This window comes from Orcinus orca, chromosome 3 (genome assembly GCF_937001465.1).
Source record: "Orcinus orca chromosome 3, mOrcOrc1.1, whole genome shotgun sequence".
In the NCBI taxonomy this organism is placed as follows: Eukaryota; Metazoa; Chordata; class Mammalia; order Artiodactyla; family Delphinidae; genus Orcinus; species Orcinus orca.
In genome coordinates, this window is record NC_064561.1 from 114,725,698 (window position 1) to 114,747,636 (window position 21,939).

The 21,939-nt window shown below is 43.6% G+C and overlaps 1 protein-coding gene across 1 annotated transcript; it reads left to right on the forward strand.

The window, feature by feature from the left end:
- Positions 1–3,807: 3,807 nt before the first annotated feature.
- On the forward strand, positions 3,808–17,481 carry LOC101282614 (uncharacterized). The gene is made up of 5 exons (XM_049707874.1): positions 3,808–3,899; positions 5,397–5,492; positions 10,701–10,828; positions 12,685–12,734; positions 16,202–17,481. Exons 1-5 carry the CDS (start codon positions 3,808–3,810, stop codon positions 16,262–16,264), a joined length of 429 nt encoding a protein of 142 aa, XP_049563831.1. The 3' UTR covers positions 16,265–17,481.
- Positions 17,482–21,939: the final 4,458 nt, after the last annotated feature.

Here is a 21,939-nt window from a genome sequence, read left to right on the forward strand (position 1 = left end):
TCAGCTGGCTCTGGTTTCTAAGCGCTGAACGCTGCCAGGGGCGGGGGCCGGCATCCACCATCCACCTCGGCACCCTAGTGGCGAAACAGGACTCATTTGTTTGGTGCAGAGCGGGGACGACCTAGAAGAGACTGAAGTGTGGTTAGGTCGGCCCCCTGCCATCCATTACACCTGCGGCAGACGGCTCAAGTGGTAGAATGGTTTTGTTTGCGGGGATCCAAAAGAGAGGAGGGGGAGGCTAGAGCCTCGCCCCACTCTAAGGAAGTACCATAGAGAACCAAAGACATGAAAGAAGCCATATTCGTACCATCAAAAGCAATAATGTTCCGCGGTCCATGAGTGAACCTGGACATGTTGGTGACCTTGGTGCCTGACTCCAATTGATGATATGGCAGAATTTTAGGGTCAATATTTTTTCAATGAATTTTTGATGAAGTACCTACTCCTCACTACGCGCACACACGCACACACTCACACAGACGTACGCACACACACCTGTCTCCAACCAAATGCACACATGTGTCCTTGGAGCTCTACTTCCTGAAGCCAAACGTCATTGAGCCTCTGCGTGTTTCAACGCAGCTGAAAGGGAGGCCACTCCAGGCGCTGGGAGCCTCTCCCGGCTTCCCAAGTGATTTATGCGATCAGCCTGCTAGCTACCACACACAAGTCCCCCCACCCCAGATAACCATCTAGCTGGGATCTAGCAGGGTTTCAAATATTTCCATCTCATTTTACATTCAATGATGTGCCTTTCTGATCAATAATCCCATCCTTGCATCCCTTCCTTCCTTCATGCTTCTCAACAAGCAGGAAAGGAAGTACACACACACACACACACACACACACACACCCTCCAAGGTGAGCCCAGAGGGAGGGCAGGTGTGACAAAGAAACATAGACACAGTCTAATGACAGTTTAGCCTGTCTTCATTCCTTAATTTACTTGCTAAATAAGAGGAATTTAAAGAGAAATATATTAAAGAAGACCTAAAAAGAATCAGAAGCCTTGTCTCCACCCTTACTTCACACACACACTGTAACAATCCACTGTAACATTCATGGATATCCATGGTTTATATATTTATATATATATCCACTTTATATAAAATGCTACGTGTGATATAATAATATGCATACATTCATATTTCTTGTGAATAGAAACAATTTCACTGGCCTAATTTTCTGTTCAAAATAGAGAAATAGTCCTTTAATTAGGGTTTAACATGCTTATGCTTTGGGGGTGATTAGGTATATACAGAAATTCCACTATTTTGACACTTAAATTCTATTTTCTAGTTTCTTTAATGTTAAATCAACAATATTTAGAGTAAATTAAACCAAAGAATATCAACAATAAGAACCCATTCTAGATAAGATCTTCAAGTCACAAATAAAACTACATTCTAGAAACTGAATGCTTCTTAAGAAAGGAAAACATTTCAACCCCTCCATTTTTCAAGGTGCTTTCAATACCCAAAGACACCTCTGAACTGGGTTTGATTAACACTTGCTTGTTGTGTGCCCAGTGTAATTTAATTTTTCTTTAATCATTTTCTGTTTTATGAAGATTTCCATTGTACCAGGAAAAAGCTGACTTTGATATTCAGTGGGGTACAGGATTCATTGACAGAGAATGTCATTAGAATATAGCTCTGTTTTATTCATTATTAGTAATATGGATTTATTCGTACATCATACATACTGCTAAGGGCCTGCTCTGGGATGTGAATTCATATATTATCAGAACACATTCAGATACACTTGAAGAAAAATTTTATAAAAAAGAAAAAATACTTGCAAAACTGAGTTGAAGAGCAGCCTTCATAAGCATTTAAGAGATTTTTTTTAAAAGCAGAAATCTTGATCTAAAACTCTTGACTTTAGGGTCCCTAAGGGATTCCAATTGTATTTAAACAAAACAGAATTAGCAAAATTTTGTAATTGTAGAGAAGGCAGACAAAAATTTAGCCCTAACAAGACCTTCCTCCCCTTTTCCTCAAAACAGTTTAGACCCTAGTTCCAACCAGTATCTAAAGATAAGGAAAATAACTTCCAAGATGAACTCAAACTTTAAATGAAAAGTGTTTGTTTTTTTAATTCTGGAATTTTAAATGAGTAGTAATTTAAATGGAAAATCTCAAGGATTCAAATTAGTTCAAATAGCGCAATCTTTCTAGGCGAAGGAATATATTTTAATGTTTAAGCAAGTTAACACCTGAATCACACTCAGGCTTCTCAGGCTCAGGTGAGCCTCAGAACCCAACACTGGAAACGGAGGCATCTGGGGAAGAAGAGCCCTCCCTCCTCCACACAGTGTGGGACCACCTACTTCTCCTTTGCATAGGAAATAGTTATTTCCTTGATAGAAAAGACTGAGCAGAGAAAGGAAGTCTGGAATACACGATTTGGTTTCTTTTCATCCCCATCCTTGCTAGGTTTTCCTCGGGCCTCGCCTTCCCTTGGCACTCTCTCCCACCCTTCCCAACCGAAGCTAACAATCGAAACATTCACATTTACATTTAGCAGGATATCTCTCTCTCCCTATCTATCACCTATCTATCATCTATCTAGTCATCTGCCCTTAGGTCTCAAAATATCACTATCACCCTAAATTTGCCTTTACTTCCTGTGTAATTAAGAAGATCATAATTCTGAAAGAAAAGCGACCAAATCTCAATCGCCGGCGGCGGTGAGGGTGCGCTCAACGTGCCCGAGGTTAGCTAGCAGGAGGGCTCGGCCGGCCGCCTGGCGCCAGCCACTGCGCGTGTTGTGTCCTTGACTCGTACATTTCCCTTCTTAAGGGAGGATAATGAACTCTCCTCGGTTCCTAATTTGTAAAGATACCGTCTTTAGTCAGCACTGAAATGGGGGTGGTGGAGAAGAGGCCTGGGTCATGAACCCGGAGAGGTCAGGGCTCCAACCTCTGGCTGGGTCTCTCCTACAACCGGGAGACGGTAGCCAACTGTGTCTGCGGGTCCCTCGGTTCCCCAGAAGAAAGAGCCTCGGGCTGGAGGGCGTATGTGCCCGTGCGAGTGTGCAGGCCCGTCCTGCAGTCCCCCTAGGGGTCTCTAGAAAGGGAGGCTTTGCCTTTCCCGGGGTAAGCAAGGCCTAGAGGGCGGGGCCGAGCCTTGGGAGCAGATTCCTGCGGCCTCCAGAGTCCAAGCAGCCGGGTACCCCCAGCCCAGGGCCGCCCCGACGGCCCCGACTCGGTGCCCGCGCGGCCAGTAGGTGTCGCTGTTCCCCTGCTGGCCGGAGCCGGGAGCCCAGCGCTGGACCCCCGAGCCACTCAGCCTTCCGCGCCCGGCGGGTTCACAGACCCACCAGAGCTCCCAAGAGAGGGCCGCTGCCCCCGGGGACCGTCCCCTCTCTCACCTGGCCAAGACCGCAGCGACACTGGCCGGCCTAAGAGAGCGCCTTCGGGGAGAGAAGGAAGAGGAGTCTGTTGGGGCGAAACGCGGGGCCCCGACGGAAGCGGCTCGAAGCCACCAACTCTCCCTCCTTTCTCTTCTTTTCACGTGCTGTGGGCAGCGACTGGGCACTGGGGCCATCCTGGTAAAAGCCCGAGCCGGACATTCAACCGGGGCGCCACACTGGCTTTAAAAATAAACAAGAGGTTGAAATCCCAGCTTCGTGGGAGCTAGCCACAGAAACAGTGGATTGGTTTCGATTTCTTGCCTTAAAAAAAAAAGAAAAAGAAAAGAGAAAGAAAAAAAAAAAAGGAAGAAGAGAAGGAAAAGAAAGAAACCTGGGCCTGGCCACATGCATGAGCTACATACCTTGTTGTACGCACGTCTGTACGCAGAAATGCCGGGTAACCGCGACCGCCCCCCTCCCCCGACCCAGGAAGGAGTCAGTATTTGGAGGCGGTTGTCTTCACCGAAAGCACTGCTTGCCAAGTATTATTCCCCTTCGGAAACCTAGCAGTTAGCACGTCTTTGGAATCTGTATTGAAATTCTAGGTATTGAGAGCTCTGCCCCCTTCTTTGGCGTCCTGCGGCTCCCGGCCTTCAGCCTCGGTGTGCCGCGTGAGAGATTATTAATCAGAAGCGTTCTTTTTGTGTGTGTCTCAAAAGGAGGGGAGTTTAGCTTCTGAATACCGAGAGGATATTTACAATGGGTACATCCTCTAGGTGACTGGAGATTTTATTATGATTCCGATTATTTTGTACTGGGAAATCCCTGCTCCGATTTGAAGATGGGGGGGGACCGTATTGAAAACGCTAAGTTCGGAATCTCAAGTTATTGAAAGAATTAGTATGCAAAATGGAACTGGCTATGTATTTAAACCAACGTTTAAAATCATATCCTCAGTTAAGATGTGGGGATACTTTGCAGTAAAAATGTTAAAAGACCCACACTTTATCTACATTTTCTTTTGGTAAACGTAATCAGTTCGTGTAGGAGAAAAATGTAACAATCAAATGCCAAAGAGGAGGAAAGAAAAATTCTTACTTAAAGTCCAAAATATTTCGGAAAACCTCTTGTTTCTGACTCTGGGCCTCGGTCTCGCTATCTCAGAAGACAAGGCTGGGCAAGTGCCTGAGTCTTCAAGGCAAGCCTTAAATTTTTAATGTGAGGTGGCCAACATCATCTTTAAATGTCATGTCTTTCGCTGTTTCCCAAAATTGGCTCCTTTCGTTAAGTCTTATATCTGTTATACAATTCTAAATAATTATTTCTGATTGAGATGGCAAATTAATCATTCGGTGACGTGGGAGGAGGGGAGAAACACGTGTCTAATTGGAGGTTGTGAAGTTCAGTGAGGTGGTATTTTTAGCTTGGAGAGTCCAAATTCAGATATTTGGGCAACTCTCCCCCTCCCATCGTTTCCCCACTCCCTCCCCATTTTGCTCCCTCTTTCACTCAACTCTTTGGGCTCCTCTCCCCGATTTTGCCCCTTTTCTCAGCTTCTTTCTCTCCCCTTCCCCCCCTCAAACGCCTCTCCTCTTTCCTCTCCCTTCTCCTCTTCCCCTCCGCCCCCCCATCTCTCCGTGTGTATCTCTCTCTGTTTCCCCCTCCCCTATTTATTGTCAGATCCTATCAGCCAAGTTTACATAAAAGTAGCAAGTGGGAGGCCCAACACCTTCCCTCCCGCGCTCCCAGTGCACTTTGGGGAGGTGTCAGCCGCTGACAGGTTACCGGCCGGAGTGTTGGCCCTTGGTGCTGGGCACGCTGCCTGCGGGAGAGTAGGGGTCTGTGCGGGTTGCGGGCCTTATTCAAATACCGCCCGCTGCTGCTGTGATTCGCAGGGACTCGGCCTCCATATGGTAATACGTGGCGGACGGGGGGGGGGGCGGGGAGGGGAGGAGGCGCAGAGGGGAGGGGAGGATGGGGGTGAGGGCGGGGTGGGAGGGGGCTCCGGCACCGCGCGCTTGGCTGCCGGGCTGGGACAGAGCACCCGGACCCGCGGTGGCAGCGGCAGCGGCGCTACCCACCCTCCACAACAACATCCACCGAACCAGCGAGCCATCGAGCCGCAGGCCCCTGGGGTAAGCTACAGCGCGCACACGGCAGTGACGGTGACGGTTCAGAGGCTTCAGGTTACTACCATGCGCCAATAAGGGAGATTAGAAACAGAAAAGGAGATTACAGAGAGATCAGAGATAAGAGGTGTACCTCTCTGTGTCCCTTGTCACATAGCGCGAGCGCGCGCGCGCACACACACACACACACACGCGCGTCTGTACACAGATGCATGCACAGACATCCCTACAAGAACATTCCTTGCTACTACCATCTAAATGTATGCACCGCCACTGTATGCCCTGCAACGTGGCTGGTGTGTTTGTCCTGATTTCTGCATAAAGGCGGGCAGATATGTGCCAGAGTCCAGGTAGGAACAAACCGCCACGCGCGATTGGATTGCAGCCAAACTCGAAGAGACATTTAACCTGCTGAATTGTTTCACTCAGCCGGGTGCCCCCCAGAAACTGGCAATTCTGCAACCGGTTGTGGAATCCTGCAACTATTCATAAAATGTGCTGAAAATGTACTTTAGGAAACGTAATCTTGCTATATATGGCAAGGTAGGGACAAACCTAAAGGATAAGTGCATCTCCATTTTTAAATGTTTTACGTGTAGCCATCTGACCACTTTTTATTGGGTAACATACCATAAGAGCACTTTGGTGTAGGCTTGGAAAAACTACAGCCAAGGGTAAGGCTGGAAATGCCATAAGAATTAAGGGTGCTAAAAATGGATGCTGGATAGCCCAGCATGAAAGATGGCATAGAGCTGTAGCTTTAAAATGGGGGAAAATACATGTGAATATTTATACATGAAAGCCATTGGGGAGGGTGAGTCTTGCCCTGAGTATCTGTGCAGGTAAGTCATTCATAAGAAAACTAATTACCTGTGCATGTACTTGGATTTGTTTAATTGAATAAGCTGCATGTGTGCCTTTTGCTGTTCTTTGTGGCTGTGCAGTTGTGGATTCGGTCTTCTTAAAATGATAGCTTTAGGGAAAAATTTAAAGTGGACTTTATACATATATATTTTTCAGAAGCCATTGTGCTGAATAGACATATTGCCAGAAAGAAAAATTCGACCCTATAAATAAGATTTCCATTGCTTGAAATCTAACTCAAGGCCTGTGTATTTTAGGGCAAATCAACTGGCTTAATACAGTAAACTGTTTTGTTTATTTGTTTTAATTCCAAAGTCAGGAACTAAGGATGCTTTTGAATCAAGATAATATGCCTTGTTTCCAGTCATATTAAGATAAAAATGAAATTCAGTAAATTTTGAATGAAGCAGATAAGGTACAACATACAACATGGTTGAAAATGTCTTCCTTGCAGAAGGCTGTCCGTTGCTGTTTCTACACATTTTAAAATAGTTTTTTTTTTTTTTGCAATAAGAAATGCTAGAAAGCAATAGGGTGGTGAATGCTGCACCTCTCAGTTAATCAGCACAAAAATTCTTTAGAAATCTTTGGGGTCACTTTCTTTTATACATACATTATCTCAAATGCATTGGCCCAAACTGTTTTGCTAATATGAAGTTAATTAGACAATCAAACTTTGAGCCTTGAGCGATGGGCATCACAGCCGATCAAGGAGGGTATGTCAGGAAAGAAAAAAAAATGTGTCTTTTCTTTTATGACCAAACCAGGAGGTTATACAGCTGGCATTACATACATGACAGATGTGCATCTTTGGAGCCTTAAATAAACAGAAGCAGGGAGGCAACTGTGCATATTATCTAGCAAGAGACAGCAGCAGACACTTGCCAAAAAATAAAGACAGATAGAAAGGGACAAGAGAGACAGAGAGACATAATAAGATAGCAAAAAAAAAAAAAAAGTGGGGGAGAGAATCAATAAAACGATAAACCTGAACTTTTCGCGAATTAAAAAATGCAAATATACCTTTTACATATGCATCAGTATTAAAAATAATACACGCTGGAACCAACAGGAGCGGGAGGAGGAGGAGAGGAGGAGAGGAGGAGGAGGAGGAGGAAAGAATGGAGGCGCCGCGGAGCCCTGATTATGCATGGGCTGGAGCTGCCTCCTCTAACCTGTTCTTCTCCGAGCCGGGCAGCCGGCGGTCCTCAACCGCCCACAGAACAGGAGCCGAAACAACCGTTCCCGAAGGCTACAGCGTTTATTTTTCTCTTTTGGGGGTTTTGGCGGTTGTTTCAGGGGCTCGCCAACTAGCCCCTTTAATTAAAAGCTTCAATAAAAGGCGATCGCGCCAGGAATGCACAGGCTCCTCTTCGCGCAGAATTTGCATATTTTTTAATGCCCTAATTTCCTTGATGTATGTAAATGTAGCCGGACGTAGAGGGAGACAGGGAGCTGACGTCAATGGACGTGACCTCGCAGCTAAACCTTGAACGTGAAGCCGGGATGGGAGAAAACACGGAGCGGCAGCCGACGGAGCCCGCTCGTTCGCGCGGCGGCAACGGCGGTGGCAGATCCAAGGCCCGAGGGGGCCAAGGGAACCCGTGTGTCGACCCCGGGGGAGGACGAACCGCCGCCTTCTTTCTCCACTGCTCGGCTTCCAGCTTCGCCGGCCTTCAGGCCGCACCGCAGGCTCCTGTCCTGCACCTCCAGCCCCACCAAACACACGTTCTCTTGCTTCCCTCAGAAAAACAACACACCCCAAAACAACAAACCAAAAACAACAGATAACAAACCAAATCAATCAGCTCCCCAAATGCTCTAGACCAATGCTCGGGTAGCTTATCAGAAAGAAGACTCTGACAATGGAACATGATTTTTTTTTTTTTTTTTTTTTTGGCTTCTCTCCACAAGAAGAGGAGGGGGAGACCTCAGACAAGAGCAAATCACTCCTAAAACACGATAAGCTACACGTGTTTCCAGTAGGGAGAGGTAAATCGCCCAGTCGAGTGGTGGGGGCTTCTCGTTTCGGTACCTGTTTACCTGTGCACTCATTAAGCGCGTCGGCTTCATTAACAGCCATGCCTGGAGCGTGAGTTACAATGTGATGCGAGTGTCGTGTGTGTGTTGGGGAGGTGCTTGGGCTGGTTAGCACCGAGGCAGGCGCTGTGAGCGAGACGAGCGAGAGATCAGTGTCTCTCCACGGCCACCTCTGGGACTTATCTTCGGGGCCATCTAGGCCAGAGATCCTGGGCTGGAGTTCGAATTACACCCATTTGAAGGGGGAGGGGGTCAGAGAAGGCTGTCTCTGAACAGCCAGGCCCTTTCGATTACATTGTCTGGGGAGGGGGGCTTGAGGTGCGAGCGATTCGGTAGCCGCAGGCCCGGGCGCTGTCTTGCCGGATTTAGCCTGGTGTACTTTTCACTTGGAGCTCGGCAGCCTTTGCGAGAAGGTAGTGGCTCTTGGCTACGCGGCAGGGAGGCCTTCAGATTCCGCCCCCCCACCCTGCCCCGCGCGCCCGTGTGTGCGTGCCCGCGCACCCGGTGGGGTTCGCTGGCACCTCCCTGCGCACATCCGCCCCTGCCTCTGCTTGCCACCCTCTCCTAGGCAGCTAAGAAACGGTCCTCGGCCTTTTCTGGGCCAGGGCCGTGCAGAGCCAGGAGCGGAGGGCCGGGCTACGGGCTGGCAAGGAAGGGGCGCCAGAGGCCGTGGTGTTGGCTTCCCAGTCCTGCCCTTGGCCTCCAAGGCTGCCGTTTCTTCGTTCCACCTCGTAGCCCTAGCTTTGTTTTCCTGACATGCTCGTGGCCACCGGGCCCCACGCAGGCGATGGGAGTATGTGCGTGTGCGCGGGGGCAGGCGCGCGCGGCGGGCGGGGGCCCTCCCGCCAAGGACACGCATGGCTGTCTGTCCTCCCGCTGCACTTGGCGGGAAAGCTGGGGGCCGCCGGCGGGGCTGCTCGCCCGCGGCTCTCATTACCTCCTCCCCGCTCCCCCCGGACCGCATTTACATATGGGCCACTCGTCAGAATTTTTACAGCCCCCCTCCCGCCCCCTGTCGCACGCGCGCAGGCTCGGAACAGGCGCCCGCGCGCTCTGACACCCGCGCTCAGGCTGCGGCCGGCCGGGGCGCGCGAACAGGCCCAGGGGTGCAAGCCGCCCTCGGCAGACGGATTCTCGCACCTCCCCCTAGCGCCTACACCCCTGACAGCCTCCCGGCTCGCGTTCCAGGAAGCCCACCTTCTCTTCAAGGCTCCCACCCTTCTCTCCCTGCACACTCCCACCCACACCCTCCCACATCTCTCTGCCTCTTTCCCTGGAACACACACACACACTCTCACGCACACACGCTTTTCTTCCCCCCTCAAATAGCTAACCCCTATGGAGCGTCCCTCGTACCTTTTGAATAGCTCTGGAGTTTAAAGAATAAAAATCCTTATAATGTATTACTGTCTTTAGCCAAACACATTTAAGGACCACAACAAAAAGAAGAGGAGGAGTGAGGAAGGGGGACTTGAACCAAAAGACCTTTCTTTAAAAAAAAAAAAAAAAGTCTGCAAGTCAAAAGGTCATTCTCCAAGTTTGTAAATAAAATTGCAAAGGAGTCCTTTAAAAAGAAAGAAGGAGAGGAAAGAAGGAAGGTAGAAAAGATCCACAAGTTACATAAAAATCATGCATTGGGAAAACAAGACAGGGCTATTCTTTTAAAAAAAGAGTCTAAAGAAATCAAGAGGAAAAAAAAACTGGAGGAAAAAAGAAAAAGAGGGAGAAGGAAATAAAAGGCAGAAAAGGCAAAAGAAGTTTCCAAAGAAATGTGTGCTTTGCTTCCTACAATAGGAAAATGTAGCTATTGCCTCCTTCAGACGAGACATTTCTAATTTGTTCCGTCTGTCAGGAGGGGACTATGAGAGGTTTGGGTGCAAATTCATTATCTCTGGCAACGCAGAACGTAGTGTGGGGACTGAAAAAGACCGTGGCAATGGATGAACAATAGGGCTTCAGTTCATCAGTAACAAAAGCAGTGGGGAAATTGGTTGAGTTTCAGAGCACGTCCTCCTCGGCAGAGGGGGCTGGACTAGACCTTGGACAGCCCCCCCAAAAACTTGCCGAGCCTCGCACACACCACTTCACTCTCCACTCCGAGGCTCAGGGAGCAAGTGCCTGGCGTGGGGGGGAAAAGTTGGCTTTTTTTCCTCCTTCGTCTTTTGCGCCTTTCTCTCTCGCCCAGGAAGGGAAGATCCGTTTAAACTATTTTAGACGCAATCAAGCAAGAATCACCGTGTGGAACTGAGCGGCAGTTTTAAATGTGCGAAGGAAAGGGATGGTCTGAAATTTTTTTTTTCTTTTTTCGAGACGCCGAAAGGAGGCTGTTTGTGTACTGCGGCTGCCCAGTGATTCTGGATCTTGTCTTCTGGCCGGCGCCTCGATTCCTGCCCAGCTGGATTGGGGGGCAACACTGCCTGGCTCAGGGACGAGAGCGAGTGAGTATCCTGGCGGCCCGCAGGCGGCAACTCGGCCGGCGGCGCGCGGCCAGCAGTGCCTGCCGCGGCCCGGCGCCTGCGCTCCTCACCTCGCCCGCGAGCCGGTGTCCGCAGAGGCCCGCTGCGGGCCGCTCCGAGGGCCAGTCCGGGGCTTTGCTTCAGCTAATTGATTGTGTGTTTCGATGCTAAACCTGTTGATCTCGTGAGTTGTCTGAACCAGGACTGTTAATTATCCAGTGGCCTGACCCCCCAATTGAAGAACGATTCCAGGAGATTTTCGCGTTGGAAAGGGGAATTTTGTATGTAATTTTGTGTTGTTGATAGTGCGACTTTTCCCTCTTAAACCTAGAGCCAAATGCAACTGTATTTTGCGTTCCTGGATTCAGGATTCGCATTTTGAACAATTCTTTTAACCACCTCAAAGTTGCAGTTACCTGGCAGTGAAGTGAGGGTCTGATGGGATTCTGGTGGAAACTTATATACAGTAGCTAACTAGAACTGGGTGGATTTCCACTTCCCTTTTCTCTTTGCCTTTTGGATTCAGGGAAGCGAGAGGCCGCTTTACAGTGTTATCCCAAGTTCAGATTCATCAAGATGCAACCATCGCGATTACTTATTGGAGCGTTTCAGCTTCTGACTCTTCTGGTATCTGAGCGAAAGCGGTTTGCTAGGAGCCCAGGCCCCGCTGAGGGAGGCAAGACCTTCCTTCCTTGGCTTGGAATTGTCTGAGGGAACCCAGGGCGGTGGGAACCCAGGCAATGTATTTGCATTAGTGTCTGCGACGTTTTCTCTTGCAAATGTACCCGCGGTGTTTGAATGGGGAACTGTCTTGAGGGGTCAGGGCAGCTGTGGAATTGATCAGAAGTTAGTCCGGAGGCTCTGTCAAGTCACGGCCACGGCCGGGGGCTCTTTGGGAGCTGTGGCTGCCTTGGGCCTAGAGCGGCGGGGTCGGATCCAGTTTCCTCCCTACCGTGGTGCCTACCTCTGCCGGCCACCCTCCTTCCCCACCTTGGCACCAGTAGTTCGGGCGCTGTCTCGAGAAATGAGCTCCGGTAGTCAGCGTAATTGAACCAGTGCAGTACTTTCATTTTGCAAAACCGGTAGCCCCACCCTGGCCACTCCAAAATAACAATAAGCATTAAAAAAAAATCATAAAAGAAACACACCTATTTTCGGGAGTGTAAGACTTCTTGAACATTGAGTCAAGGAAGGATGGGGGAAGGGAATTAAAAAATCCACCACTTTACAGCAATCAGGTTTTACATTATTCATTGATTTACTGGAGGAAATAGCCAATCAGGAGCCATAGATATGAATGCACATCTCACCGTGCTGTGGCCTTACAGTAAACTATTTGCATCTTTCTAATGGATTAGATATTTATCCAGGGATTCCCATTGTTTGAAAGGCCTGGAAATTCAGTGCCTTAAACATTTAAAAAATATGACTTTTGTTCCAGTCTTGAGATTCTTACATGGGAGAACTCTCCCTCCTCTTTTGTATGGCAGGTTACAATGTTCAAATCCCTAATGTTTCTTAAGAGTCCCTCTTTCTTCCAAGCTAAAAATAAAAGAAGAAAGAAAAAAATTAATTTCCCAAACCCCTCCAGATTCTGCATATTTTGCATTCCCATTATCATGCATGTCTCCATTTAAATGCAAATTAGCATATTTAACTCTGTGGGTGCTGAAGCACAGGATATCTTGTACTGGGGTTTTCTGGAATCTCTTGGCATTTTAAGGAATCCTGGTAATTGCAGTACTGTAAATGAAGCCATGATTATATATATAAGTATATGCATGTGTGTATATATACATATAAAACTGTGATCATTTGTTTTCTTGACTATTTTTCAGATAAGACTACGAAGAAGCATAAAATGAATAGACAATCCAACCAGCCAAAGGTAATTTAAAAATTTACATTTGATAAAATTAAAGCGACGTACAAAATAAAAATAGAATATTATTTACTGGGTGACAGACCTGCAGTGTATTGCTTATCTCCCAGTTCAGGCAATAGAAACAATTCCAGAAAAATCTAAGTTTCCAGTATGTGCAGTTTTCTCCCGATAGGTAGCCTATGTATATTATATATCAAGGATAATGCAAATATAACCTTAACTGCTTATAAAAAAGAAATTCAGGATACAGAAGAAATAATAGGACACTTTTATTAGAAAATAAGTCACTCAAGTACCTTGCCTGAACTATACAAATGGCTATAAATTAAATGACTTTTATGTGGAAAATGGTAGTCTTGACTGTATTAGTGGACTGTGGTTTACATGCTTGAGAATCATACAAACTCAGTATTAAAAAGGGAATTCGGTGATAGGCCAATTTCGTTATATACTCTGCAGAGGTCTGAACAGGATTCAGAGAGGTGTTCTAAATATGAGTGGCAAACCTGATGTATTTGCATTTATGGAATAGCATAATTCTGATCTAAATATGTGGAAAATCATAACTTTTCACTTTTAACTTAAGCAGAGATTGTTTATTTCCAAGAAAACCAGGATGTTTCATGTTTCAGCTATCTGGAGACCTATAAAAAGATTAGAAAACAAGCCTGACAATCATGTCCTAATCTACTGGCCATTAATGGGAATTTATTAGAGAATGAGTAGGCAAGCCATATGAATTCAGTATATCCTTCAATATGCAGCTTTCAAAAAGGGTATTCTGTAGCTCAGCTAAATAGCTTTTTGAAAGCAAAAATAACTGAAATAACAACTTGCAGGTGTTAATAGTTGCTCACAACAATGTATGGCAGACATTGCTAAGAATCTTTAGAGTAGCATAATTGTTTCAACTTGTCTCACATCCTAGATAATAATACAGTCCTTGAAATGTATATGATAAACCTTGGCAATATACAGAATACCCAGGTGCTCAGTGTTAAGCCTTGCTATGTATCTTTTATTTCTTCATCCCTTGAAAGATGATGGAGAGGCAAAATATTTAATTGGCTATATATGGCTAATGAACAGACTGCCCATAATCATTACACTGGATAAATTCACTTTTTGGCACTCTCATAATGAATCTACAATGTATGTGACAGGCAAGGGGCCAGTCCTGGAGTTAGTTGATATGACTGTGGCATTGCCACAGAAGATGCTATTTTAAGACAGTATATTCTGTAGCTTCTAATTGTAGAAGCGTCTCAGATGTTCAGTGTCTTGGCTTTCACGATAGTTACTTGGGTTCTAAAAATGCATTTAATTGTTAAATGTGGAAATGTAGTCACATTAATTTGCAAATTCACACAAATATGGTGGTGATACACACACAGACATACCTGCCTCACATCTCTCTACTTTCACCAACCCCCATGCAGACATATATAAAGCAAAAAGATATTCTAAAAATATCTGACATTTCTTGGGGTTTGATTTAAGGAATTGAATTCATCTGATCATATGCTTCTTTTATGTAGTATATGCCAAATCACTAATGATTCTGCTTCTAGGTCTTGGAAAGCAAGGCCAAAATACTCTCAATCTTCCAAGGAAGCAAAGCTCATTAGGGTTTTACATAATGTCAAAAGTGGCATGGGCCTCAGTGATATGTTCAATTTTTATCCAGTAGTTTATGTTGTGCCTCATAGTTCAAGAAGGAACAGTAACTCTATGGGTGTGTGTTTCTCTGATTTAGTTTGTAGTTTGCATGTATGTTTTTTATACAACCCAATGCAGCCATTTCTGATTGTACTCCTTGTTTCAAAATTTGAAAAGAAAAATAGATGAGCAATTTCCATAGCTTAGTCTTTTCTAAATAATCAGGACAAGAATGCTCACCAAAAAAGTAAATTACTAAAAAACTAAGGAAAAGTTGGCATCCATGTTACTAAGTTACATATTTAATTGGTGTAATATTGTTGTTTGAACTCTTAATTGGGGGCTTTTCTTAGCAATTCTGTTTTCTTTACTTGTCAGTCTTTTCTATAGGATTTACATATGTGCGCTCTGTAATTTGATAACCATATTCACGCGTCTTAAATGAATAAATTACTGAATTAATGAAAGAGTGTATATTATGAAAGTGTTTTAGTGATGGGGAAATAGTCAACCTATGAAAATGAGAGTATTGTGATAAACTAGTGGTGTGTGAAATGAATATGAAGATTTATGACATTTGCTTGTAGCATATATTTAAAGAATGGTAACAACACCAAACATAACTCATAACAGTCCATAAAGTTCACCCATGGTGAATATGCATTTTATGTGGACAGATGTTCTGCTGAGGGACATCTGACTGTTAGAATTGTACATGTCATAGGTGCATTAGACATAGATTACCCATTATGAAGGAGAAGAAGAAAAGAGGTCTTTAAGTGGTCATATTCACACTTTGAAAAGTCCTAAGAAAAAGAATGAGGCCAATTAATTAATAAAACAACATTCCTTTCTAGACAGAAGAAAGGTGGGGGTGGGGAAGGGGATTGTAGGGGCAGAGTTAAAACATCCAGGTATTTTATCTGTCTTTTTAACGAGGTAACAATCCTTTTAAAAATTATTTCATAAGGAAGACTAGTACATTTTGCCCTTCTGTATGAAAATTGATGTTTGAAACCACAGACAAAGCCTCAGCATTTTTATTACAGCAGAGTTGTGTACAACATTAGAAACTATTGCTACAGTGTTTACCTGTGCTACAATCTAAGGCACACCCTGTATACAGTTATTTTTTTAAAACCAGGATGAAGTCGGCTTGCTTAGAGCATTCACTTTGAACTTACAGAACAAAATACGCTGCCCTATCGCCACGGTACATAGATACAAAACATGCCTGAACTATGAAGCCATTAAAAACACACCACCAGAGCAAATTGTCAATGTAATCACACATCGACTCACTGCGTAATACAGATCTGATTCCCAGCCCCAGAAAGCAAGGCCCTGCTTTAAGCAATCGCCAAGTGCCTTCCATCTGTCCGCCCATGCAATCTGCCAGAAGAGAAATGCAGGTAAAGACGTTCCCCAGATCTGAAATGCTTTTATCTGTCCTTAGAGAGAGATTTCTTCCAGTCTTTGGATATTAGAGCGATCTGCACTAGCACCGAGGAGGTAAAAGGGCGCGGGTTGCCTTTCCAGGAGCAGGCGGTAGTGTTAGCGGAAGAAACGTTGATTGAGAAAATAGGGCTGTTGAAATGCTGCCGTTGCTGCTGCCGCTACCTCTGCTCGGGCAGCAGGCGTGGGGCAGTTGGATGATCACTGATGCATATCAATAACCGTGTACTTGAGATTTCTCATGACATCATCATTACCTTGGTCTCCCGCGGTCTCGAACCTTTGACCTTGCCGGGCTGGTCCACATTTTGGCAGTGAAAGCCCCTCCAATGATGGCCCTTTTCTCCTTCTTTCAGAGCCGGGGCAGCAGCACGCCAGCAAGACGGCATCTTCTCCTCCCCAGCCTAGAAGCCCTGTGAAATCGAGGATCTTCCCCCTAAAACACACACACACAAGATATGTGCAGTCAAGCTGCCACCGCTTGGTAAAAAGCTCATGGTGCCTAACCCAAAAGGATCCGGAGCAGATCCTTGAATCAGCTGTCACTTCTTCTATAGAATGGGATTTTTTTTTTCCCTTCCTCCTTAACCTGCGCTGGAAATTGCTGTTGGCTTTATACGTCTCTATAGAGGGAGGCTAAGGAGTCTGGCGTGAGAAGGAAGCAATTTACAATGCAAATAGAGGCCTGTGAAGGGACGGATATGCTGCTTACTCTTAACCGCTTGCTGCACCTTAATAGCTGGCTTTATTTTCTGGTATTAATAGATGAATTGTTGGCTAACGCTGCCGGAGATTACTTGCTGAAAGGAAAAAAAAAAGTTCGGAATAAACTTTGAAAGCAACAGCTCTCGTTTGGATGTCTAGCCGCACACACAGACAGAAACCAGGTCATATTTACATACAAGGAGGAATCTTTTGCGCGGCAAAGTATCCTGGAGGACTACTTACTCTTCGGTACTGCCAGAAAGATCTGGATCTGGAGTCTGGGCAGAAGAAGACAGAGGCTGTGAGGGAAGCGAGTTGTTATCTTTGGTTATCTAGCTGTATGAGTGTATTGGTCTTCATAAAGCTAGATAACCGAAAGTAAAAACTCCTTCAAGATCGCCGGGGAGCGTGCGAGAATGAACTGCAACCAAGAGACAGTAAAAACCAGAAAGGTCAGGAATACTTATTGAATCTAACTTTGTTTCTGTGTTTGTTTTTCCCTTATGACGAAAGGTGGGATTAGAGGAAATTGACACACGTATGCCAAAACATTAAGGTGCAGATATTTTGTGAGGTTGTTACAGCTGCAAAGAGTTGTATAGTGCTAATGAGTAAAGAGGCACATGTAGTTTGTCCTACTTTAAGGTAAAAGTTTATAAATGGAGGGTTTTTGTTTTTCCTAGAGAGCTGTTGTAGAGATGTCTGGTACCTAGTTTGAATATGATTCCATATATGTAGACTTAGGCTATTCCTTAACGAGGTCCCTCCCCTGAAAAATTTGAAGATTATGCTTGGAAACTGCATGTATGTTGTATGTCAAATTATATGAAATTAGACTTTCAGAAGAGTTTATACTGGAATGTTAATAATCTGTATCTACTGAGGACATAGAGCTAGGAAGGAAAATGCAAAAAAAAAAAAAAAAAGCAAAGGCTGATTTTTTATTCTTCTATTCAAAATACAAGGACAGATGCTTCTCTGTTCCAAGAGGGTTTCCTTGAGGAAGCTACTGAAGCAGAAAGACATGATGGAGACGAGATCGCCTCCCCTCTTGTCAAAGTGTTAAAAAAATGTTCTGTCTTACTCTGCGCCTAGCATTGGAAATGAAAGTGACATTTACGCCACAACCCACGTGTGCGCCTCCTCTCTTTTTGTTTAAGGATGATCAGGTCTATCCAGGAAACAGCTCTGGCATCCCAAACTGAAATAATTAGGACGTATATAGACCTGACAAAAATGGAAAGGGGGTGGGGAATCTGAGGGTCTGTCTTGCCTAATTGATTCCGCTAAACGGAATGCAGGAGATGTGAACGGCAGGACGCTCCGATTCCCACGCTCGGGGGCAAGTGGTAAAGCGGGGCCGGCAGCCTATGACAGACAGCCCTGTTGGGGGGTGAGGGTATGAAAAAAACATCAAGTACACACACCATACTCATCTCCATCGCTTAAGAAAGTAGAGGCATTTCCCACCCACAGCCATCGGCAGCCTCCCAAATGGCAGTACCAACCGGTCTGTAGCTGCTGTGTACTGTATGTTTCTGTTAATTTTATAACCGCTGTTTAATCTGGCCATAATTAAGTTTGGCTTTTTTCTTCGGTTGAGATTTTCAATATTTAAGGAAAGCTAGTAGAAAAGTTCCCAAAATGTCCCATTACTGCCTGCCCCTCACATCAAATTCTCAGTCCCTACTTGTGGCCTTGTGACCACCTTTGGCTTTTGTTTTGGGAGGGTTATATTTTAAAATATGTCTCTGTATAACAGACATTATAATCACTTCATCAGGCTGTTTGCCTCTGAACATGATATATCTAGGAACTTGGTCTAATTATGCTAGTAGACACACGCTGGAAGTAAAATTATAAAATCATCAACCTAAAAAGTGTTAATTATAATATGATAAAAGTTTGTTCTAGTATAGTACCAGCTAGATGTGTTCTAAACAGTCATTTTTTTTTAATCTAAAAATGACTCTGCTTAGCAGAAACTTTGGCATTTTAAAGGTCCCCATTGTAATCTTTTCATAGAAGTCCTTACATTTTTCCACATGTCACCGATCAAACGTTTGTATAGGCATTTAAATATAAATACAAACATTGCATTAGAAAATGTCCAAAATGACCTGTTATCTTCCATGTGACCTAGATTACTGACAATCCCAAATCCCAAACATATAGTTTTTCTTCAAAACCATTACGTGTTCCGTTGTAGTTTCAACTCCTTGTAAGACTGCAGGCTGGAGAAGCCTGTAAAACCACTGTTAGTTTCAGATAGAAACTCTGAGAGATTTTATTAAGGTAAATTCTCAATTTGGCTGCTGAACACGTGCCAAAGTTTTACTACTGTAGTGACCGTTGAGAAGACCCTTGTTTATTTACATTTGAAGTACTGTTTGTGCAAACAACCTTTCATTGTTAAGTGCCTGTATTCCTTTCATTTACTTCATGTCCAGGGGTGCTATTTACCTAGAACCATTGTCTACTACAATTAACATTTACATTACAAAGTGTGTGGTTTTCTTTCTCAAGGAGGTTCAATTAAGGCAATAAGATGTTTGCTGGGGAAACCTATTGTTTACTAAAAGCACTCAATGGAGTCAAATTACTGAAGCTTTTGCCTACATCTTGGTCTTTTATGTAAATGTGTTAAATATAACATCTAAGGAAAATAAACAATATTATAATTATATGTTTGCCATTGTCATATCAAACTTGCTTTGTATCATACTAATGTTACATGACTTATCGATCAATAAAAATACATTTCAATGTTATTATTTTCATTTTATTTTTTGCCGTTCCACTGCTCTTGCTGCAACATGTCCCAATTTTTCTTTTTCTATTACACATCAAATTTCTGACATTTTGTTTTATTTGTGTGTGTTGAAGAGAGGTACTGTATCTGAACATGGGTCTGAAGGGTGTCCAAGGTAATCTCTACAATGACCTTATAATAAGGTGATATTTCTTTGAAATCTGAAATATTCCAAAGGCATGTACATTTAAGTCAAAAGAAGTGTAAATATCAGTTAAGTAGTTCTTTGAAAGCTAGTTTTAACATTGGCAGAAACCGGATCGAGTTTATTTAGCATACCACTGCATTGTAAAACAGTTGGGGCGAAGTTGCAGTTTGCGTGAGTATGCATGTTAACTAGTGGGAACCAAGCGCAGTCTTTGTGAAAGGGGAGCAGCAGATTGCTGTGCAAGGCCAATGTTAAAAAGGCAGCTGAATTTAACACCATCTGGAAGAAAAGATCCCTTCACGACTTTCTCACACCGTCAGACAAAACTAGTGTCTCTTGTTCCGAGCCCTTGTCTATGCAACCATACAATACTGAGTCATTATACTTTTTGCTGAGAGAAAATTTGAGAACACAATATGGGTAACCAGTGAATGACCAAGTTTCATTGTGCCCGCTTAAGTCGATTGAAATCTACGTCTAGAGCTATGAATGGTAGTATTGTTTTCCTCACCAGGGCTGTACTAAATGTCAGCACAGTGTAAAGAAAAACTTGAAGTCTGCAAATAACTTACCAGATCTCAATTATAATATTTTCCCACACTAGAACTAATATCATTGCGAGGGGCTACATTGCAGAAAATACAAAAAGAAACGAAGAGAAATAGAGAGTTCATTTAGAAGTTATTTTATCCAGACAAACATTTTAATTTTCTGATGGGAACTTACATTTAGGCTGTAGGCTGGGTTGAGAAGTGGAATGCATTACTGGGAAGTTCAAGTTACAAAAATGCTTCTTGTGCAATTAAAATAGAATAAAACAAGCATCTAGTCCCACCTGAAACCCTGCCTTCTTAAATATAAAGAGACTCTAAAGCTTTTACTGCTTTAGTTCTACTTAGAATTATTAGTATGGATCTAGCTTAAATTATGCTTTAAATTTTGGCAGACATCGCTCTTTCAAAGTTTGTCACTGTGATTGACATTGCAAAAGAACATCACAGATGTACATTTCCAAAAATATACAACATTCTGGCACTTCCCTAGGTGGAATCTGGTGTCCTCAGGAATACACCTCCCTTTATATTACTTCCCCTCCCCATTTTCTAACTTTTCTTTGCTCAAGATGTGTGTGAATCAGTTATTATACTTAGGTTTAAGGTTCACACAATCTATTTGACTGTAAACAGTCAGAAAAAGGAAACAAAACAGTTCAAAAAGAGTAAAAGGAGTTGGTTGTGTATGTTTTATCAGGGTGTCTGTTTTAAATATAATTGACTTTGCAATTTTGTTATTGTGTCACCAAGTGTCGCATAGTTCTTAACATGTAAGTGCAAAACAATGAGTAATTGCTGTTTTGCTGAATAATACATCTGAGTTGCCAACGTCAAAGGTATTATTTTGTGTATTTCTAAGCAGGAACATTAACTGCAGGTTTTGACATCTAGAATCTTTTCATGCAATACTTAGAAATAGGCCGATAAAATGACACCTGTAAAAGTGAATATAAAGATATAACCAACTTATTTTCCTTGTCCTACTTTATGCCAGAAAATTAACAATGAAATGTCACTCAATGATAGAATTATAGAGAATAAAACATAAAAACAGTCATACAGAAAAATCCAAAACAACAGGAATGGAAATTAGATAGAGGTAAAATAAGATATATAGGAAGACTTCTGCAATATCCTTGCAGGATATGAATGAATATATTTACCAGTATCAGCCCCCTAGTGTAGTTACCATTAATGTGCATAGTAGTGAGATAAATGCATTATTTACAGTCAAAATGAATTTTTTTCTCCAAGTGGCCTTTCTTTAAGTCTTCTTAAACACTAAATTTCTTCTACTTGTGCTCTGTGTTTATTTTAAAAATTAAAATAATTTTCTTATTTGGAAAAACGTGAAATGCTAATTTGATTTTGTGTAATCTTTGATGAAAATTAAGAAACCACTTAAATAGTAAGAGATAAAGATAAGTACATTTCAAGTTCATAAACGTTCTTCCTATTCATAGACTACATATAAACAGTTCAAGACAGTTTAGTATGTTAAGAATTTTGACTTTTTAAAAATGGAGAGATGAAGCCAAAGGTTTTATTTTCCAATGTGGCTAGAAAATAAATGTATTAAAGACAATGTGTAACTATATATCTAGTTTTTTCTATAGATCTGGAAATGCCATTGTGATAAGAATATTGATAACCTTTCCCCACTCTGTCTTGCCATGACCTAGCTTTTCCCTAATTAGTTAGAGTAAAACACACCATAATATGATGTTGCATTTGGATGGGTGCTGGGGGTGGAGGTGGTGAATCGGGCAACAGGAGACAAGGTGTCCTTTAGAAGTTGATGAGTAAAAAGACATTATAATACTGGGTCAATTGTTTTTAACACTGGTACTTCGAGAGAGTTATACAGGTCGTACA

Excerpts from the sequence above, each read along its gene's own strand:
- LOC101282614 (XM_049707874.1), top strand. The coding sequence starts at position 3,808 with ATGCCGGGTAACCGCGACCGCCCCCCTCCCCCGACCCAGGAAGGAGTC. Across the intron at positions 10,829-12,684 it reads TGGCTCAGGGACGAGAGCGA|ATAAGACTACGAAGAAGCAT; the intron begins GTGAGTATCCTG and ends ACTATTTTTCAG. Across the intron at positions 12,735-16,201 it reads GACAATCCAACCAGCCAAAG|AGCCGGGGCAGCAGCACGCC; the intron begins GTAATTTAAAAA and ends TCCTTCTTTCAG.